The 21571-nt window shown below is 41.4% G+C and overlaps 2 protein-coding genes across 5 annotated transcripts in view; one reads left to right on the top strand and one right to left on the bottom strand.

The window, feature by feature from the left end:
- LOC142064767 (septin-2) overlaps positions 1-21470 on the top strand; it is a 40082-nt gene extending 18612 nt beyond the window's left edge. For 2 of the 3 annotated variants that reach the window (XM_075110159.1, XM_075110158.1), the window contains exons 8-13: positions 2073-2174; positions 3003-3148; positions 4681-4764; positions 5783-5840; positions 12706-12799; positions 20671-21470. In XM_075110159.1, the coding sequence (XP_074966260.1) occupies positions 2073-2174; positions 3003-3148; positions 4681-4764; positions 5783-5840; positions 12706-12774 (459 nt within the window). In that variant the 3' untranslated portion in view covers positions 12775-12799; positions 20671-21470. The remainder of the gene's footprint in view (positions 1-2072; positions 2175-3002; positions 3149-4680; positions 4765-5782; positions 5841-12705; positions 12800-20670) is intronic. The other variant, XM_075110160.1, reaches the window with a different exon arrangement.
- The window catches only part of UFD1 (ubiquitin recognition factor in ER associated degradation 1), a 436293-nt gene that overhangs the window by 71792 nt on the left and 342930 nt on the right, over positions 1-21571 (bottom strand). The window lies entirely within an intron of this gene.

The raw sequence follows: 21571 nt of genomic DNA, 5'->3' as shown, positions 1-21571 counted from the left end.
CAAGCTTGGGTTGGACAAGTTTTATTTATACCATAGCTATCGGTTGCCATCAGGACAGAGGATGGAGGAAGCCAGCAGTGCTAGGGGAAGGCTCGTTAAGACCTCTCGTCCATCTGAAGTCTGGCTGTGTTTGTGTCATCAAGTTAATGTCCAGTTCTGAATGTAGCAATGGCAGCACAAGTCCTTACTCAGGCTTTTCTGAATGTTTTTATGGCCACCTCACCCCCGCCCCACTTCTGCCCCAACTTTGTGTACTGGAAGAGTTGATTGCTGCAGCAGTGCTGCTGCCTGGTTCAGGTGTGGTTGTGGGGTTACAGCCGGGGCTCGTTAGGGAACACTAATCTAGGAAGTTTGCACAGTTAACTTTTCTGCTGAGACATCCGAGACCCCTTTGAAGAGAGTTGGTGTGGAATCTCAGCGTTCTTCGTGCTCTCCTCGTACCACCGGACTTTCTTTAGCGAAAGAAAATCTTGTCAGTGCATCTAATGAAATTTCTGACACAGATATTTTAATAGTATGGCAGTAGAAGCATTCTCGTCAGTCTTGAAGAAAGGACTGACTTGCACCGCCTTTTGAAACTGCCAAAGGCCTGGAATTACGCTAGCTGTGTACCCCTGCAGTGATTTCATTAGGAGAAGAATGTATACAGGAATACAGTCGGTGTGTTTTTTTATGTTAATCTCGGACATGAGTGACAATGAAAACACTGTTGAGGGACGGTTTTTCTCTAGTGGATTTTGAATAACTTTCTCCAGTTTAAGTGGATAATAAGCTTTTGTCTTTTTGAATCAAGAGACAATAGGCACTGTCTTAAATTTTTGTATATATCAAATACACAAAAAATATACTTCAACGTGAGCTGCATGGTTTTGAAGCTGTGACTAATGAATCCCTTCTACAAATTCATTGCTTTCACTTATTTTTTCATATTAACTTCACTTCGGTTTTGTCTGCTTCTGTATTATGCTCCATGTGAATCTTCTGGGTTTTTTAGTGATTTGCTTGCGGTGATTTCTAAAAATGCTTCTATCTTTTGTGGATGTTTTAAAATCTTTAAGCCTGTGTTATTTGGCCCTTTGGACATTGAGTCAAGTTGGTCTTCATGCTGTGAGTCTTCAAAAAGTGTTGTGCAAGAGTGCATTGCATACCAAATATTTTATTAGTTCTGCAGCTAACATTCATAGCAAATAGTGGCCTGATTATGATGTTTGTTCCCCGAGTACAGCTACAGATTGTCTGAAGGCCTTGATTGCATCTTGATATGTTTATTTTAAAACCTTTATTTCTGTATCACTGCACAAAAATATGCTAGTTATGGTTGTATACAAAGAAACATACATCAGGAATGTCACAAAATGCATTAGGCAGTGAGTCTGTTTCTCTTTGGACAGACAGGGGAGCTGCCGTTTGTCTTCAGCCATAGCTGATTTTGCAGGCTGTATCACAGGTAGATTACGAACGGTTTAATTCAGGGGTGATCTTGGCAAATGTTTTGGCTTTTTAAAGTGCCTGTTAGCAAGCTCTTTAAAAGAGAATCTCTGTAGCTAGCAAATCTCAGCAATGTTCTTAAGATATATTTTTTGCATGAGTAAAATAAAATCTATAAAATCCATCCAGGTCTAGAGCAGGCTTCCTTTCTTCGTTTTAAGGGTGTGGTTGATTTCCCACTTAGTATTCCTTTCTTACATCTCAAAACATGTAGGTTGCTTGCTGAGTGCTTTTATACCTTGAACTGTTCTTTCCAGGATATTTATGGGCTTGAGGCTCAAGTCTCTGTTGAATGAAGAAAAATGAAAAATGCTGGGCTCTTTCCTCATAGGGAGAATGAAATTAACGCCACGTAAGATAGGCTTGTAGGACGCAAACTGATTCGGTGGTATATAAACTCAAAGCTTAAGTAATGGCAATTTCTGCTAACGATTTTTTCTAAGCATTATCAAACTACTTACAGCAGAAAAACATTCCGAGGTCTCTAGATGTGGCAGACTAGTAAATCAACTGTATACATTTTTAACTTAATACCTCTTCAGTGAAATAAGAATTTATTATTCCTCCTTTTTTGTAAACTTCAGGTCCTGGATGAGATTTCTGAACATGGCATTAGGATCTATCAGCTCCCTGATGCAGATTCTGATGAAGATGAGGAGTTTAAAGAACAAACCAGAGTTTTAAAGGCAAGTTTCACTCCTAATTTATTATTTTGCTGCAGTAGTTCTTCAAGCCTACAGTATGATTAAAGGTACTTTATTCCTTCATAATGTGTTGAAAATTCAAGTTTTCTTTGGATGTTGACTCTGAATTATAATTCTTTTATTCCAGTCTCTGCTTCATCATAGTTCCAAACGTGGTGTGTCGTGACTTTCTTTTCTTTTCATTTAAATGTAAGCAACTCATCACCAAGAACTCTGATTTGCAGGCTGTTTTCTGACTCACACCTTTTAACGTGCAAGCAGAGAGAATGTGCGCGTGTTACGGTTACATACTAATAACTTCCCTCTCATTAAGGCAGATGATAAAGGTTTTACTGAAGTCATTTCCTCTTTGTGCTGTGATACTTGCAAAGGTGCTTGAAGAATGTATCTGAAATTCTCTCTCTAGCTACTTTAATCTGTATCTGAAGTATGTTTCTGTTGGCCATTTTCCATGCATGATGTTATGTCAGATGACACATTATGTCCAAACTGTACTTCGACAACAGTCAAGTGTTCCTAAAGCAAAGCGTCACTTCCTTTTGTGCCTCTAAGACAAACTGATCCTAACAAAACTACAGGTGTTAATAATGTGAGGCTGCATTGCCTAGAAGAGGATTTGTTGGTTTTCTGATGTGGGAGGATTGTAGCAGAGTGTGTTTGTCAACACTTCTTCTTCCCCCCCCCCCGCCCCTCGTCTGTTACTTTGTGTCTGCACAAGTGTGCTTTCTTTAAAGGAAAATCAAAACAAAACACAAAAAAGTAACCAGTCAAAAATCAAAACAGTAACTTGATTTGCTCTGTCTCACCTAGGCTAGTATTCCCTTTGCTGTTATTGGATCCAACCAACTTATTGAGGTGAAAGGGAAAAAAATCCGAGGCCGTCTGTATCCCTGGGGAGTTGTTGAAGTTGAAAATCCAGAGCACAATGATTTCCTTAAACTGCGCACAATGCTGGTGTGAGTAATGGTGAAATTATCCCATCTCCTGTGGTGATGTAACTGACACAATGACCAGAGCGTTATAACAGCATGAGCTCCTTAATTCAGAACTAGCTCTGATGGCAGAGTGACTTTTTATGGTGTGTCCACCACCCGAGCTTGTTTTGCTGCTGTAATCCTCTGATCTCCAACTTCAGAAAATATTTTCTATATTTTACGCTGTCAGATACATGTGACAGATTTCATGCCTTATGTGAACTGATTTGAATGGCTTTACGTATAAATGGAATTTTTCTTGTGGTGCAGTGGGTGGGGCAGAGAGGCCTTTGAAATAGTACTCAAAGTGTGTAGAACACTCTTCGTAGTTTAATCAAGGGCAAAGCTCAGTTTTCTTGGCAGCGTGGGAAATCCTATGTTAAATATGACACTCTGCCCCTTTATGATTTTAGCCAATGTGCACATTCTGCTTGTGTGGACGGTGTTACATGATTTTTCTTTTTTTAATGACATCTTGCTATTGTTGGAAATTGAATTCCATTGTGTATTTCTGATTTCAGTCCCTGCTGGGCAGGGATTGCCCTCTGCTGGTCATCGGTAGCAAGCATGGCTTTCTCGCTCTCTCTCGCTCTCTCTCGCTCTCTCTCGCTCTCTCTCGCTCTCTCTCGCTCTCTCTCGCTCTCTCTCGCTCTCTCTCGCTCGCTCTCGCTCGCTCTCGCTCGCTCTCGCTCGCTCTCGCTCTCTCTCGCTCGCTCTCGCTCGCTCTCGCTCTCGCTCTCGCTCTCTCGCTCTCGCTCTCGCTCTCTCGCTCTCTCGCTCTCGCTCTCTCGCTCTCTCGCTCTCTCGCTCTCGCTCTCTCGCTCTCGCTCGCTCTCTCGCTCTCTCGCTCTCGCTCGCTCTCTCGCTCTCGCTCTCGCTCGCTCTCTCGCTCTCGCTCTCTCGCTCTCTCGCTCTCTCGCTCTCGCTCTCGCTCTCGCTCTCTCTCTCGCTCTCGCTCTCTCTCTCGCTCTCGCTCTCTCTCTCGCTCTCGCTCTCTCTCTCGCTCTCGCTCTCGCTCTCGCTCTCTCTCGCTCTCTCTCTCTCTCTCTCTTTTTTTTTTTTTTTTTTGACAATTGGAAAGGATTAGGCAATGTCAGCTGTTAATGTGAGCCAAGGAGCTCCACCTATTTCTTGGTCACAAATTATACTTTAATAGCACTTAGATTCAAAAAATACTTCAGGAATTAAAGTATCTTTTTGAATAACTGTCTTCACAATGTTCTTAACACCGCAAAGCCTGGTATAAACAACTCCTATAAAGTAATTAGTGAACAAGAGGAGGACAGCATACTTTGGGTCTTTGAAGAGTATTGGTGGGAGGGCACTTCAGTATGGATTAAAGACCGAAAACATGAAAGCAGTGTTCTGGCTAGCTTTATGGCAGGCTTGGTCCATAAGGATTATTTTTCCAGTAAACACATCCATTATATAACACAAAAATAGAAGATAAAGGAGTGTTTTTCTTCCCTTTGTCAAGAAGGACAAAGTGTTCAATGGCCCTTTGCGTGTTTCAGAACACACATGCAGGACCTGCAGGAGGTGACCCAAGATTTGCACTACGAGAACTTCCGTTCGGAGAAGCTAAAACGAACTGGCAAGTAAGTACGTGTGTGCCTTGGGCTCTTCTGCTTGTGAGTCTCTTCATTTTCCACTGTGACATTGAACTTGCTCCTCCTCCTAACTGATCCCACCTGTAATTAGTTATTTCTCATGAGATTTCAATCTATGGAGTTACTGAAATTTGTATGGAACTCTATTCTTAAAGAGGAGTAGTATCTAGTGAAGTGCTGTGCTTACAAACGGCTGTTCTTGTTTGTGTATCCATTCCCCCTCTCTGTGCTTCTAATTGGAATGCACGTAGGGAAGTGGTGGGCTTCAGGCAAGATAGGTTTTTATTTAATGATGTCTGCTTGGAAAAAATAAACCCTAGTGGGCGCATGTCTAAATAGGCCCCAGCCTATCTGATTAGGTAGGATGTTGCTTCTCCAGTTGTTGCAGGACTGCTGTCGTGGCTGGTCTCTTGCTCCTTCATGTAGAGCTAGAGAGAGAAACGTTTAGACCAAACAGTCTTTTTTTGGTTGCGTGTGTGTGTTGTGTGGTGTGGTGGCTTGTTTTGGTGCGGCTCCCCCCCCCTCCCCGCCCCGCTTCTTGGTAAGGTTTCTCGGCAACTTAATGCGGCACAGGTAGATGAAGATTTTTTGCGTCTTTTTTGATACCAACTTATTCTTGTCCCCATTTTACTTGTTCTTTAAGTGTTCAGCCAAACATTTTGATCTTAAAGAAGAAAGGAAATAACTTAGCTTTTTAATGGTTGATTTTTGTACCACATATGGAGATGGTGGAGGGAATCTCTTGATTAGAGTAAATGGCAAAAGGATCCCCATAGCAGTGAAGAAAAGGAATTTTAAGAAATGGAGAGTGAATAACAGGAGTCCGAGGTAAAGGTGTCCTTTACAAAAGGAAAGGATGGCTTTAACAATGTCCTAATTTCCCCTGTGTGGAAACATATAGACTTTTTTGTTGTTGTTCTATTAGCTGAAATATGAGCCTTGAATCTGTTCTTGGAGGTTTTTACTTGTGTATCTTCTACCACTAATGTACTCTTTTGTTCGATAGGCCTGTCGAAGAAGAAGTGGTAGACAAGGATAGAATCCTCCAGCAGAAAGAGGCTGAGGTAAGAGGGGGCTTCTAAAATTCTTGTTCTTTAATATAATATGCAGTGTTCCCATTCCAGTATTCTTCATCAACTACTGCCTACGGAATGTAAGGCTGGAGTTGTGAAACATGACAGACCTAATCTGAACGTTGCCCATACAAAGTGGTTTGTTTATAGTCACTGCCCTAGTGTGGATGGTAGGTAGCATGTGAACTCCTGCCTGTGGGCAGGGTATCACTTGAGTTTGTATGCTAATTTTCCATAAGGATAGTTGCTATTTTTTAAGTATTGAAATCAGTTTGTTTGTCAGCCGCATATGCTGCTTTAAACATAGTATGCTGGGGTAGACTTAGTCTAATGTTATTTCAGATGTGCACGGCTTACTACAAGCATGCTACCAGTAAATTTCTTATGTCATGTGGCTATGAAGTAGAAAACGGTTGTTGAGTCCTAAAAATCCCACGATATATTTAATGTGTATCTTTCCTCATCTGACTATGATTTTTGCTGCAAGTCAAGATTATTTCTGTTGTACCAGTCACCTTATGGATTTGGTGTTTTCAATCTCTGATTTCTTACTCTGGTTTCAAGTTATTACTAGGCTTTTCAACTTAACATTTTTATGCTAGAGTTATAAAGATTCAGAGATTTTTAGCCTAGTATTTAAATTCAAGTAGTACACTGCCAATGCTTATGACTGCTTGCACTGTGAAAGCTTACAGCTCGCTGCCGATCGGAAGATAGTATTTTTTCTGTTTATCCTTCTTTTATCCAATTCAGCTTGGATCCAAGTCCATAAATGCAAGAAAGCGTGACTTAAAAGACCAATGCATATATGCAGTGATTTGGAGTAAGAAATAAAAAAAACTACAAGCAGTCTTGCATGTTTCTGAGGTGGAAGATTCAGGCTCCCGTACATGGAAATTTTTGAAATATGGCTACTTCAATCTGTGCATTTTCTTTTTCCTTTATAGCATCCATATTTAAAAATAGCTAATGCTGGCATGTTGACATGAATAGCAAAGAACTTTCCTAAAAGGAAATGCAGAAGCAGCCGATCATCGCCATAACTAGTAGTTAATAATATGAATTGCTAGAGATTAAATGAGCTGCACCTTTATCACTGTATAACTTCAGCAACATAAGCATGCTTGACGGCCATGCGTTTACGAGAGTGGAGCTTCTGCAAGTGTTCTCTACACAAATTAACCACCTCCCGTTTACTGACGTGTGTGCAAAGCAACAGCAGACCATCAGCGCATTGCCAGGAACACTAGATGCTCTGGAAATGTCCAGAGCATTGTTAGGAAATGTTTTGACTTTTTTTTTTCTTCTTAATGCTTCCAAGATTCAGACAGTAGACTTAGTGAATTTGTCATAACTGTTTCTCCTGTTATTTGAACTACACAAATCATACATGTCTAGTTAAGTAGAAACTTGGGTATCCTTGTGGAACTATTTGTCCTAAGGCCTATGTCTGAAAAAATTCACCTATAACAGTTTCCCCTGGAAACTGTTCATATGGCAGGCACATTATTACACACTGGTCTATTCTGACCACTCTGTGTGAACGTGTGTGTGTGTGTATATATGTATGTAATGGGTTTTTTTATATAATACGGCTTAAGGGATGAAGTCTTGAATTTCTTGGAGGACAGTCACTGAAAGTTTCGTCTGGGACTAATCATCTCTGAATAACTGCTGCTGAAGTTGCGGAGGATTAGGTTAGAACTTGAAAAAACAAATAGGTTTTTAACTTCTGCGTTCTATTGTCCCGAGGAGATCAAGAGGCTTTGCTGAATCTTCTGTAGATAAGCCAGTATGAAATCCCTTCATCTCTGTATCACGCCTAAGGTTCAGACTGGGAGAAGTCTGGGGAGGAAAGAGGCAGAGAGGAAATGGGCTTGCATTCCATGGCCTTCGCAGAGAAAACAAATACCCATTTCCCCTCCTGTTTTGCATTCCCATCAGTAACGGTGCTTCAAGTTCTATTTACAGTTTTGTGAGGTTTATATAACCTTGGAAGGAATGAATGCTTGGGCTAGAGCCAGGATCATCTGTATCAAGGCATCACTCTTGCTAAATGATCTTTTATTATGCCAAAGGATGTGGTCCCCAGTTCAGCAATTTGGAATTGCTAATCTGTCATTTTGGATTTATTGCTCAGTCTGGTTGTGCTTTTTGCTCATTTGCAAGTTGACCTGTTTTTCCTGAGCTTGGAAGTGAAAATAAGAATAAAGATTATCTTGATGTTGTAGTGTAAATGGGCACAAACTTAAGTTTGTAGTGTTGTGCCATATTCTTCCTATGTGGAAAATATCTCATAATAAAAACCTTTCAAAGTTTTGAGAGGCAATACTTCCAGAAAAATGTTAAGGCCGTGATTACACGGAAACAGTAAGGAACAAGCTTCCTCTGATTTTTTTCCAGTGAGCTACCCTGAGGCTTCAGGCAAATCCCTTTGCTCCACTGTCCTTGGTAGAGTTGGTCAGCTGTAGGCTGAATATAGCAGAATTAACTGCAGTGTTGAAATTGTTTTCTCTCTGTCCTTCCACTTTGTGCATGCGTTTAACCCTTTGGCAGATGAGGTTAAGAACGCTGGTTTAGTGTGGGAGCCAGGAGGGGCCAGCCGGCAGAGCGGGGCTGCCAGGCCGGGGTCCAGCAGCAGCCCTGCGGGTAGGTGAGGTGGTGATGAGCGTGTGCGGGTAACTGCCTGGTGTTGCAGATGTTTGTGTAAGCCTTTTCTTGGAAGATAAGGTGAAAACTTATGTGGAGTGACAGCAAGACTGCTGAGGAAGGCCTGCAGACCTGAGGGAAATAAAACCAGCTCTAAGGTTTAATTTGTGTTGGGGAATGCTGCTGCTTAGTGCAGGGGGAAGGAGGCACGCTTCACGCAGAGTGCTTCAGCCTTCCTCTGAAGTGATGTGGTCTCCGTCCTGGGAGAACATCCTGAGGAGAAAACCCTTAGTAAGCAATTAGCAAAGGGAATCACTTGGGAGCTGGAATGAAGAACAACTTTTTTTTTTTTGAGTAATTGCGCTTTTATATGTTTGGAGGAACATTGCTTCCCGCACGTGCAGCGTGAGGGCTGGGGCCATAGAGACTTCTGCTATTCATGATGTCCGTGTGTCCTGTGAAGGGCATTTATCTCAATGGTAGCCCCTTTTCCCATACAGTAACTTTGTCAGGAGTGTCTTTCTTGTCTTCAGTTAACAAGATTGGTATTGGAAGTATTTTCAGCCAGCACCGTCATGGGAACATCCTGGTGTACTAGAAAATCCACCCTACTGTCTTCCATCTTGGCCTCTTCTTGCAGCCTCTTCCCTTATGAGCTTTATTTAAAAGCATGGGCAGAAATAATACTTAGTGCAGGGAGGGGAAGCCTGTCAGTGGGAAGTAGATATTGTTTGGTTTGACATTACCTTTCCTGTGATATCTGCAGGGTTGTCACTCGCCTTGTTCAGACAGGAGTAGTCCTTGCTGGTACCACAGGTGAAATCTTGTAGGTGAAGCAAAGCTGCGTGTGGTTTCTGGTAGTGGCGTGGAAGCCATTAGGAAGCTGTAGGGTTCACTTCTAATGCTGTAACCTTAGCTATCCTTTCAAATGTTTCTTTTCTGTGTTGCTACAGTAGTTACGTGTAGTCACTACCCAGTAGTTACACGGTAGTTTGAAGTAAATTTTAGTCCTGACTAAATGGAGTTTATACCAAGGCTAAGTTTAATCTCTTCATTTTTGTTCTCTGGGAATTCACAAGAATTGTTTGTGTTAACAGGTTTCCAAACATTATTTCCTAGCTTCCTTTTCCTCGTGTGCATTGACCCTGTGCTATCATGTTGTAGTAGCCTTTCTTTAGGGGACGAATGCAAGTGCCCTGCAGAATGCTGCTCTTACAAGTGGGAGGGTTTACTGCTGAGCAAGATCAAAGTCGCGGTATGCCCTTGATGCTTGCAATCCCCAGCAGCGAAGGGAACACAGATGTTGATATGACATAAATTCCAGTCTTGTGTGATCTTTTGCCTTCACCTTTATTAAGAGGAAAAATTGTTTGTCTGTGCAGCAGGTCTAGTAAGGTGAGAAGTTGTTTTTAGCTTGTATTGTAACGCTTAGGAATGGTTCGTATGTCCTGTCCTCTGCTTGAATTGTGGAAGCGACTGACGTGGTTACCACTCTCAGTACAATGCAGCTTGATTCTTCTTTTTTTAGTTTTAATTTTGCACTCAAGCTGACGGGATTATTACAGTGCAAATGACTTTCTCTCCAAGATATTTGTGTGCATTCTTCCTAAGCTCAGTTATTACCTCCAACTTTAGCCTGACAGTTACGCAGCCAGGTTTTTGTGTTTGCTAAGAGTACTGTTATGGAACTGATAGCTGTGAGTTCGCTTAGAGCTCTTGAGAAGCCACAGTTTATGTCAGAAAGCAGCTGTTCTGGATTGTTTGCGTATCAAATGCTCAACAAAAAAACCAAAACAGAATGCTGATGCAGCGCAGGGTGCAGTGAAAAAAGTAGGTGCACTTGAGTACCTTTTTATTTTCTTTACTCTTTATTTTGCCAGATTTCCTTATGAAAAGGAACTTCAGTGATGACTCGCCTACTACTAATGGCCATCCGAGACTACAGTGTGCCTGGTCTTTTTTAACAGTCTTTGTGCCTGAAAGTTTGTGTGCTGAATTATGCTAAAATAACTTCAGAAGCTTGCCATTATCTAGCTAATGGATTAGACTAAAGCTCCACGAGTAGATCTCAAAAACACCACATGAAAATGGAAAAGAAAATCTTACAGTCTTAATGTTGGAGCAGAGTAGGTCTCCTAGAGCTTCTGTCCTACCCTACATTTGAGCCATATGCAGCATCTGATTTCTTTCATGGTGTGGGCATATTTTTATCAATTAAGGTTAAGAAAATGAGAGACTGGATGCTGTATTAAGTCTTAAAATATGGTGTTGGCTATTAGCAGAATGCTGCGTTTGAGCAGTCACCATAATACATGTGCAGCAGTATCTTCCCCTGTGATTACTGAATGGCTTCTATTTTGGGAATGTTTCATGGCTCAGCTTGGAGTGCTCTTGGGAAAGCTCAAGTAGGCGAGCTTCCAAAAAGCTAGTTTTATTCTGATGGTAAATCTGCAGAGAGGCAGTTCAAAAGACCAGGTGCCTTACATTTTTCCAAGTTGATCTCTGAAACTTTTCTTGGACCGTGGAGTCAATGCAACTCTCATTTTTGAGACTTTTCTGCTCTTTTTCCTCCTTCCTGCAGCATTATGCCATCTTTTTGATCAGAAGCTTTTTGTTTTAAATGCTTAGGAGAAAGATGTAGATGGGTATATCGTAATTACAGGCTTAGCTGTATCTCGTGCTGTTCCTGTGCGAATCTCCTTTTGTCAGAGTGTATCTGTGCCACAGTGAGAGGAACCTGAATTAGCCCCTACTGAACCCTGCGGTGCTGCAGCAAGAGGATAGGTACTGGTTATAAACCAGCTAGTTTTAGGCAGGCTCTGCTATCTCTGGCCATGCTGCAAGCTCTGCACTCCAGTTCCTTACTCTTTCCCAAACCTGTGTCTGAGGCCAGGTAACAAAAAGTGGTCTGGGCATCTGCAGTTAATTTTCCCCTGTCCTGTGATGCTTCTTCCAGCTTTTTTTTTTTTTGTTCTTTAAACCAAACATCTCAACGTCACATACATGTAGTCAAGCGTTTATCACAGAGTCTTTTGTATGGACTCTGATGGAGGAGCTCATATTACAATAACTGATGTGGCTGACGGGATGAAAATACCCTATACTTGTATGAACACAGCAGTGCTTTCTGAGTTGAAGAGTCATCCCCCCATCTCTGCACCCTGCCTCTCCTCCCCACAAACAAATGAAAGCAATTCTCTAACTACGTTTTCCTAAAGGGGTAAAAAGCTGCATATATTAAAACCTGCACAATTATTCTTAGAATTATGAAAACTTGCTATAGAAGCCTCAGATTATTACGTGATCTTCAGTTTGAGATGGACTCATGTCTTATACAATGTGGATGGAAAATTGTGGCCTATTTCTTCACTGGTTTGTAAGATCAGGCGCTAGCAGTTGTGCGTGTGGAGCTTCCCCACCTGCTTCTGGAAGGAAATACCTAGTCATTTGTAAACCGAATTAGATGCATTTGCATATACGTTTTGAAAATGTGTATTAGTGTTTTTTATTCTTTCTTAGGAATATTTATTTAAATTCATGTTATTTTTTCTGAAAAGAATTGTCTAAAACTGGCCTTTTACGAGATTGAAATTAACTTGTAAGCGTCAGAAGAAAATGCCTTTAAGAAAACAGTTATTTCCAGGAAGGGTCACTGTTTCAATGTAACAATATTGGTGCTTAATGTGTTTAGGCTGTCTTTCCAAATTTTGTAAACGTATTTCTATTTTACTTTTGAAGTAGTATTTAAATTCTGTCTGCAAGCTGGGCTGTTAACTCTGCAAATTCTTAGCAGCAGTATCTGGTTAGCCACAGGATGAGTACTGCTACGTGATGTTACACTTTGAGCACTTGTATCAGTACAAAGCTGCTTCAGCTCACTGAAGCAGTGTATCTCTGTACACAGGTTTCTTTATGGTAGATTAAATGTTAATTCACAGGTCCACAAGCTGCAAAAGATTTTGATTTTATTGCTTAATTTTTCATTATAAGTATTCTTACAAATCTTTTGTGAAAGGTAGATGTAACGCATTAAAGAATCTGAGATGGGAAAAACAGTTTTCAATCATATGAATTAATCTAACATTTCTGATCTATAAAGAGGCAAATTGGATCTGTGTTCTACCATGGAAGAAGATGATTTAAAGTTTCCTGGATTTTGGATTCCTCGTGAAATTGTTTAAACCATGTGGGTGTCTTTCTCTTACAGCTGCGCCGCATGCAGGAGATGATTGCACAGATGCAAGCCCAAATGAGGATGAAGCCTGGCGATGATTAAAATGCTTAACATCTGGATGTGCCAGGTATGACTTTTCTGACCTGTTTGCTCCTTTTATGTAAGATATTTACAATGACTATTGTTAATTTTGCACTTTGGACTTGCTTTTGCAGTACTTAGAGGAAAAAAAAATGGTTTTATGGGTAGACTAGAAAAAAGATCTCTGCAGATGTTACCTTTTCCAGCTGTTTTTAAAACCTGTAAATGTTTATCTTCGGTGCCTTATTTTTGGATCATCTGGCTTTGGTTTTTTTTGGCAAAAGCTGCTCAGAAAAATAATTTGACTATATAGAAACAAAAGTTAGGGTGTTTTGGGGTATGCAGGCCGCTGAACTCATAGCAGTTTTTTCAGAGACCCAAACAAAAGTTTAGACAAACTGGTCAGGCGAACTGAATACGGACTCCCTTGATGTCATATATGATACATGAGGTGGGATCAGAGTGAGTGAAGAAAAAATTATTGTAGCAAACATTCAAGCTTTCTTCAGCATGCAGCTCTTCTGGCATACTTTTTTTTAAATGCAAGAACAAAAAATAGAAGGATATGAGAAGTCTTGTTGCTTAATACTTCAGTTTAATACTCTAGTTGTGATTGCTGGTCTTCTGGAATGTAAAGCTTGAATAAAATGGATTATATTATCCCTTATGACCTTGTGGCAGCTGCCAACATTCCAAGCCTAAAATAAGGAGATTTTTTTTTTGTTGCCTTTATTTGAACCTTCACTCTTCCTGTTTATATTAAAAAAAATAATTCTCCAAATGAATAAACTTATTCACTGAATTCCTATTTAAGCAGATGTTGATGGTTTTACAGGTATGTATGCTGTGATTTTTGAGTGAGGGGGAAAAAGTAGTTCAAAATCATGTTTCTTACGGTCACAATTCCAAGTCTTACAGATAGAGGAGTCTTCGCATCATGCCTTCCAACTTCCACACTAAGATATATTTTCCCAGAGTTGGAAATCTAAACACTGAGGATAATTTTGTGACTGACCATGCAGTGTGTGCGATAGCAGTGTCTGACGTAAAGATCCCCCTTCCCCAGACCAGGAGCTGGTAATTTTGCAGCCTGTTAAATATTTCAGTCTGAACTGAAGGTCCCAAGCTTTCAGGGGGACTTTGTGACCATATGGCCGAACTCTGACCGCTTGTGAAAATGGCTGTTTGATGCAGGACACCTTATGTAGTGTAAATTAATAATTTACATGCTAAGGAGCTCAATTCTTTCTGTGACTTGCAAATCACATGTAATCACGTGGCATCCTTTAAACTGACAGTAAGAAAAAGCCACCCTAAATCTAACAGGCTTGCCTGTAGTTGTTGCTTGCAGAGCGCAGGATGGCAAATGATACACGTATATTCAGAGCTCTTTCTTCAGTTCCTAGCCACTGGGTTTGCTGTGAAATCAGTGTCTGAGGGCTAATAGGATGCAGTATTCCCACTAATGGTTAGCCAGTAGTGGCACCGGCATTCCCTGGGTTTCACAGCTTCTGCCAATACTGGATATGGGATTTATAAAACCAAACTGGAGCATGGTTTGGCCCAGGCTGAATTTGCGGCGATGGATACATAAATAAACAGGGTCTGAGCATGCTCACGTGCGTTCCAGTGAAATGTTATTTTGTAGGTACTTTACATTGCTATTCTGGAATACATCTTGGACCGCTAAATGTGTTAAGCAGGAGAGCTTTGCAGATTTAACTAAGTGTCCACATGATCTTCCTGTGATTTAGTTTGAACTACATCTTAAGGAAGTTAGTTGGTCTCAAATATTGAATGTCAACAAATCTGAGAAAGATTTGAATGAGATCGTCATATGTGGAGGTCCTGCTGTTTCTGTGGAAGCTGCTAAATTATGTTTCTGCAGCTGCTATGGTAATCGTAGTTGTTTGGCAGATTGCTTTCAGAAAATAATTTTGAAGTACTTTTTTTGTTACCCTTGAGATATTGATTGATAGACTTGTAGCATAATCTGTTGGCTAATATGCACAGTCAGAACTGCAGATTGCAGTCCTGCTAAACCAGAGTGGTGCTGTGTGATCCTGTCAGCATGCTCAAGTGAATCCTCACCTAGAGCTTAGCCTCAGGGAAGCTTCTCTCCTGCGTGTTAACTGACTCTGCAGTTTAGGAGGAATAATGATTTCAACCTTCAGTGCTCCCATCAGATGTATTTGCTGTATTTTACTGAACTCACTATTTTCAGAGAAACCAGGAAACTTGTAATTAACACAGTAGTTAAGAGAACCAAACTGCCAACAAATGTAAATATACTTGATATCCATCTTTTTGTTCTATCACAGCTTATCTTGAGCATCTCTCAGGTTCTAGTTTTACAAGAACTTTAAAGGATCAGCTCTGCTACTGAAAGTACAGGCTCTCCTGCAATTACTCTTTTGCACCTTTTCTTACCTTTGTGCTGAGAAAAATATGTAACTTGATAGATAATTCATGTAAAAAATGTTTTCACTCTATTTTGGATAAATATGTATTTATCATATCCATCCCCACCCCCCCACCCTCCCCCCCCCAAAAAAAAAAAAAAAAAGTCCCCTAAAAGGGACTTCATAAAGCACAGGTAGAAAGATGTTTTCAGATATTTTGGGGAGGGATGTATGGTGTAAATACCTTCATAGGAAGGAGCTGGAGAGTAAACAATAGGATAATCAAATATAATGTCCAAATATGTGAAATACCTGCTCTGGTTTCAGATGTATTTCGGGGTGGGGAGAAGATTCTGAATGCTTTGGGGTTTTCTGGAAAGAGTCTGGCATCGCATAATGGTTAAGAAGTGCTAAACTCAAATCCTTGCCAGAAAGAGTGGCGAGCCTGTATTATCATAAAGCGCTACACAGATGGGCTGACTGGGAGGTCTGGTTTGCCCGATCCCTTCTGAACGGGGGCATCTTTAAAGGCTTTATGGTAAGAGCAAAGGGAAAATTTACTTCAAGCAGTTTTCTCTACTTTCAAGGCCAGAGTAAGAGAAGCGTAAGGGGAGTGTCAAAGGCAAAGGTGATACACAGGGAATATCTTCAAAGTTTCCAAAGAGGATGGACAGATTTCTTGCTGTGGAGAAGTAGAGAGCAGCCCTGAGACCAGGTGTGTTGACCTACACTTTTGTCTGTTCCCTCTAAACACTTCGTAGCTTCTGTGTACAAAGAGTGCAGGTGGAGGCCTTTGCAGCAGCCCATGTGAAGCATGGTAAAGGCTTGGATAAGCTTGATTTTTCAGATTTTTTTTTTGTTTCTAAAACGCTAGACACTATTGTGAAGTGTAGGAGCTTATTGCTTCTTCTGTCTGACCGTTCAAATGAAGGATTGGAGAGGAAGGAGATGGAGGGGTGGAATAAGTTACCAAAGATTAAACCAGATTTAGTGTTATCTGGATACTCCATTACAAATGCTTTTGAAACAAGCCTACTGTAATTCCAACAGCATATTTACTAGTTTCTCAATTTGTTGATCTCAGATGAGCAACTGTTACAAAAAGCTGGAATTATTTTTTTCAAATGAAATGGATATTGATGGGCGTCTCTTCCCTTTCCGTCTCTGCTTCTGAAGGTGTAGCTCTTTGCAATCTGTTTTCGTATTGTTACTCTTACAAATCTGGATTGTCTGTCTTCTACTCAGCTTCAGGATCATACTGGGACAAACTGGTGACAGAAGCCAGCCTGTGGAAAACAAATATAGCCAGCTGGAAATGTACTTATGGTTAGGGAAATGTGTTCAGAAAAAAACTCAAGTATCTTGCACTTAAAATATCTGTAGGGTGTTGAAAACTCATTTAGTATAGCTCATGATTTCCACAAGTATTTTAAAGCCTCCTGAGCTCACTAACATTGTGCTGATTCTTGATAAGAACAGTACTAAAGGAATCGAACAGCTAGCTCTTTCTGCCACTGAATTGACATCGTTTAACAGAACAACACAAAGCATTGTCATAGCAACCAGCCTCCTGAAACGATGCTGCAGAATGCTGAATTGATCTGATGAGAGATGTCATTTGAGGAAGTACAGACCACGCTGTGGTTCTTGGCAGCTGAAATTGAGAGCCTAGAGAATGTGAAGCTTGGGCAAATTTGTAGCATTTGGAACAACTGCCTGGCGCTGCCAGTGGATGTTTTTCTGGCTAGAAACCAGGCTAGAAGGGAGCCATCGTTCTCCAGCTCCCTTCAGCTCTTCTGACTGTGGAGGTGTGCTAGCCCATCCACACAGGGCTTGCTGAACAAGCTTTCGTTTCCCTTAGAGTAGGCTTCCGATAGAAATTGCCATTTTTCCTCTGCTACTGTACAACTGAAGTGCTGAACTCATGTGGCTCTGTAGGCATTACCTTGTATAGAAGGATCTTAGCAGGTCCTCAAGAGCCACCTTGTAGCTGGTGCCCACCTGCCCATGCGTGTACTGTGCAGAGAGCCAGGCAACAGAGTTGTGCCATGGCTTTTAATCCTTGATATATAGAAAAATAACGCTTTCATTTGGGTTTGCTCATCTAAAAACAATACCTTGCACCTCCCTGTTAGTCCGTACTGCTCTCAGTTGGTGAAACAGTCGTGTTCCTGGATTGTAAGTAGCACATAATAAAAGATGATGGTTTGGATTGGGACCTTGGCTGTTCCACAGTATCTGTCTGTGGCCTTTGGCAGAAAATGAGTTGAGCGTCTCTTCCCAACATGAAACAGGTAGCACTATGTTAAAATCATAGTCTTCAAAGAGTTGTACAGAAAAAATACGTATCGTTAATATGATGTGTAAGTCTGAAGTATTATTAAGGTCTGTAAACCTCCTGTACCTAAATATTCTCTGTCTTCTGGCTCTTCAAGAATCTTGCTTGGATTTTTATCTGCCTATACTTTCTGTAGGCAAAATTTCCAGGAGTTTGTCAGGACCAGTCTCTGTAAGGAGAGTTCTCTCCCGGAAGTAGCGGTGTCCCATTTCTAATGCTGTAGGATTTGTGCGTCTTGAAAAGCACGTTCCCACTGAGACCAATTTCTAGAACTGCTGTGCTTATAGAGGAGAGGAGGGACAAATGGTTGCAGACTTAAAAGCTTTCCAATGTTTGCAAAACATAAAATGAGAAAGATTGAAACACCCAATAGCAACTTTTTCTGCTATTTTCACATAATTGCCCACAGTGTACGTCAATAAATGTTGTCAGTAAATGGATTGATGCAGATTGATTCCATTTTGCCAAGTGATCCCAGAGAATATAAAATAGAACCTACAATTCTAATGGGTCACTGCAGAAATCTTGTTTTGTGGGGAAATGTCGGGGGTGAGTGCAGGTATTTTATTTGCTTTTCAGTGATGTGTCAGTGCCTTGGGAAAGATGAAGCCCACGGTGCAGTGGCCCCAGCAGCATTCCTAATTCTCGTGAATACGTGCAGAGGCACCTTGCGCTCTGCCGGAGAGGCTTGGTTACCCAGGAACGACACAGCTGACATAGCCCACCTCCTCCTGTACCTCGGTGAGGCGCTGCTGTATGCGGGTGGGGTGCAGGGGTGAGGGCAGGTGCTGCAGACACAACTCCTCTGGCATCAGGGGCCGGAGGAGCGGAGTGCGCAGATCTTCCAGGGCCCTGCCAAAGCCTGGCACGGTGTCGCGGGGCACCTGTAAATGCTTCAGGCCACCTTTTGCTAAATAAATATTTTTCGGAGGAACAGTTCTTATAGTTCTAGACCTTGGAGCCTGGTATGTATATGTGACTCAGTGGGTATTAACCCTATTAGCATATTAAATTAACTGATAAACATTGGAAAGCACTTCAAAGGCCAGTTTTGTAACTTAGTATATTCTTGGCTGAATGCGTTCGCTATGGGGAAGTATAAGGCATCGCTACAGACCAGCAAAAGGGAAGGGAACAAACCTGAAGCAGTAAATTCAGTGGAGGATGACTGAAATATCAGAAACCCAAAATATTACAGGTGTGAGTGACAAAGTGAGTCAAAAGTAGCTAACAACAGGACATTGGTGTCACCCAATACACGTTCTTTCCAAAAAGATGCCATTTCTCAATCATTCTTGCTAACGATTGGACACTCAAAGGGCTGTAGCTACAACATAAAATGGGTGCTCTTTGAAGGAGAAGAATTTAGGTCAGTGAGAAAATATAACTGCTTATAAAACAAATTTATTAGAAATTCAGAAGTGGAGATTTGTTAAGTATTCTGCATTTTCTTCAATTTTTTCATTTATTCAGTGTCTGCATTGTAGTGGTGTGTTAGGAAGCAGCTGAGGGGGAGGCAAACCCATTCCTTCGCAAGGCTTTTGAAACCTTTACAAATAGAGGATGTGGAGCTGCCTGACCGCGTGCATCGGGGTGCAGGCGTACGTGGTGCTGGTTACGCTGCTTGCTGAGAAGGGTTTGTTTCAATGGCACACTGGAGAAATGTGTCGTCTTTCTTAAATAATGGTATGAATCCACATTGCAGATGGAGGCATTTATTAAAGCTTTGTATTGCTGAAAGGAGCACGGGGGCTGTAAGGTTAGCCTCATAAACTGGAGGTCAAATTAGTAAAGGAAGGCATCAACCTAATGTATCACAAACTGTTGTCTCGTAAGATTAGGAAGAAAGCAGTGAGATGAATCCACACTGAAAATGCACAAGCGTACTTCGCCCAAGTTTGTTCTACGAGCATATAAAGCGTGGCTATGGTGTTGCTAATGCTGGCATCACCGGTGCACAGCTGTGCCTCAACCCGAGCCTCCATGTTTATTGGAAATTCCTTTTTTTTTGGTGAGTCTGAAACATCGGTTACGGTTTCCTCTAGAAGTACCTTCTGTAACGGACTAGTGTTAGGCAGGCAATGGCAGAAATTGAGTTTCTCTTTCATACTTGCATACTCTTTCATACCAAGTAGTAGTGTAGCACAAAAGGTTAATTTTAAATTAGAATATTGAATTCAGGTAGCAGTGTGTGGACTCTGGCTCTAAAGCCTTAATGCTGGCTTGCTTGTCCTGGTGGTTATGGGAAGCGATGGCCTCGTTAATGTTACGTAATTGTGTATTGAACAGAATTCCCACTGTGAGAATGGCAAAGAGCAGAGGACGCTTTCCTCGCTCCTTACCCCAGCTGCCGTCAGCAAGTGTAGGCTGGACAAGTGGTGTACTTTACCTGTGAGTTGACACAACAGTGTTTTTTCGGATATTTCTTTTTTCCATCTCAATGTTATGTTTAAGCTATCTTTTCCTGTTGGGAATGAGTATTTTGGGGGCTGGAGAATTTAGAGGTGTCTTCTGGGTTCCAAATCTGATGCAGCTTCTTAAGCAGGGCCCAATTTTCAGGGAAAGCTGGAATTCTCCCTTCTTTGTAGCAGGCTTTCCGATTGGCAAGTAGCTATAGAGACATCCAAAACTGGTAGTTATTTCTGAAGTTACAGACCGGTGTCCCTTCTTTCAGCCATATGAATAACGCCTGATGAACGCTTGAAAACAATCCATTCGCTTTCCTGTTGTACCTAGGCAATGTCATAAGAGCTCCTTGTGCAGGACATCAGGCTTGCTGCTTACGTTTAGCCCTGTTTAGATAAGTGGGTTTCATTTTTCTCACCAGAAGTAACGCTTCAAGTATCAGGCTGAGGTTGGTTTCTTGTGTGCATTACTGTGGAGATGAGCTGCCGCCCAGTTCTTGTGTTCTTGCAGACGGAGGGGGGTGTGGGTGCTTAAAGTATGCAACTAAAAATAGATGCTCATTTATGTGCTTTTATTGGATGTTTGTGGTAAATATTTGGGGCCACATGGATCTGACCGAGCTGATCTAGTCCTAATTCGGACCCCAGTGAAACGCCCTGTTGCCCAGATTGCGCCGCTTTGCTCGGCGGGGCTCAGACTGCCCCAAACACTCTGACAGCGCGGAGGCTTTGTCCCTTCTAATGCTCTTTGTTTTCCACTTTTTGTTTGCAGCAGTGTGCGGTTCTCTAAGTGGATGGGTGCTCTGTTTTCTTTGACCGAACGGTAACGTTCAAATGCGAAAGCCGGATGCCGCAGATCAAGACCTGCGTTAAAACAAAGTCTGAAGATCATGTTGTAAAACAGCTTGTTCCATATATTCAATGTTAATCAAGTTATATTGTATCTTTTTTATTCTGTTGGTAACACTGTCTTCATACTTATAAATGTGGTTTTATTATCCTTCCTATGCCCTTTTATACCGAAACCGATAGAGTATGCTGTTTGGGCTGGTCATTGTGATGGCTTTAAGGACTTAATCGTGTATCTGCTAGGTTATTCTGAACAGTTTTGTGATTAATACCTTTTTAAGATTAAGACTTTGTGGCCTGTTTACAGTAAGCGTATGTGTGTTTGCACAGTATCATGACTTTCACTCGCCATTTTAAGTCGTGTATCGTATCGGTTTTTCATAACCTTCTCTGTGCTTTGGTTACTTTCGAAGCTTCATCTCTGGTGATTTATATTTGTGTGGTGTATGAGAAAATTCCCAAAACACTGATGATTCACCAGTGATGGCAAAAAGCTGACTTCTCTAAATCATCGTGCCTTAACATACCATAAACACTACGCATGCCAGCAGCTTCTGTGGATGCCTCTGAAGATTTGTCTCCAGGTCTCAAGTATTGACTGCAAGAATTTCTGTCACAGGCATTTGTATCTGTTAGCTGAGCGGTGGCGTGTACTGAACTTTTTATATACCGTAACACTAATTTTCATTGAAATTTTGTAATAAATTGTATGGATGTGGAAAATGTTGAATTTTGGGGTGGTTTTTGTTGCTTGATGTTTGGCTTTTTTAAGCTGATCTCGGAAACGTTGTAATGGTGTCATGCACAGTGCATATTCAAAGGCA

The sequence above is a fragment of the Phalacrocorax aristotelis genome, chromosome 15 (assembly GCF_949628215.1).
Source record: "Phalacrocorax aristotelis chromosome 15, bGulAri2.1, whole genome shotgun sequence".
NCBI classification, from domain to species: domain Eukaryota; kingdom Metazoa; phylum Chordata; class Aves; order Suliformes; family Phalacrocoracidae; genus Phalacrocorax; species Phalacrocorax aristotelis.
Note: the sequence above shows the minus strand (reverse complement) of the source record. Positions and strands in the feature narration are given on the sequence as shown.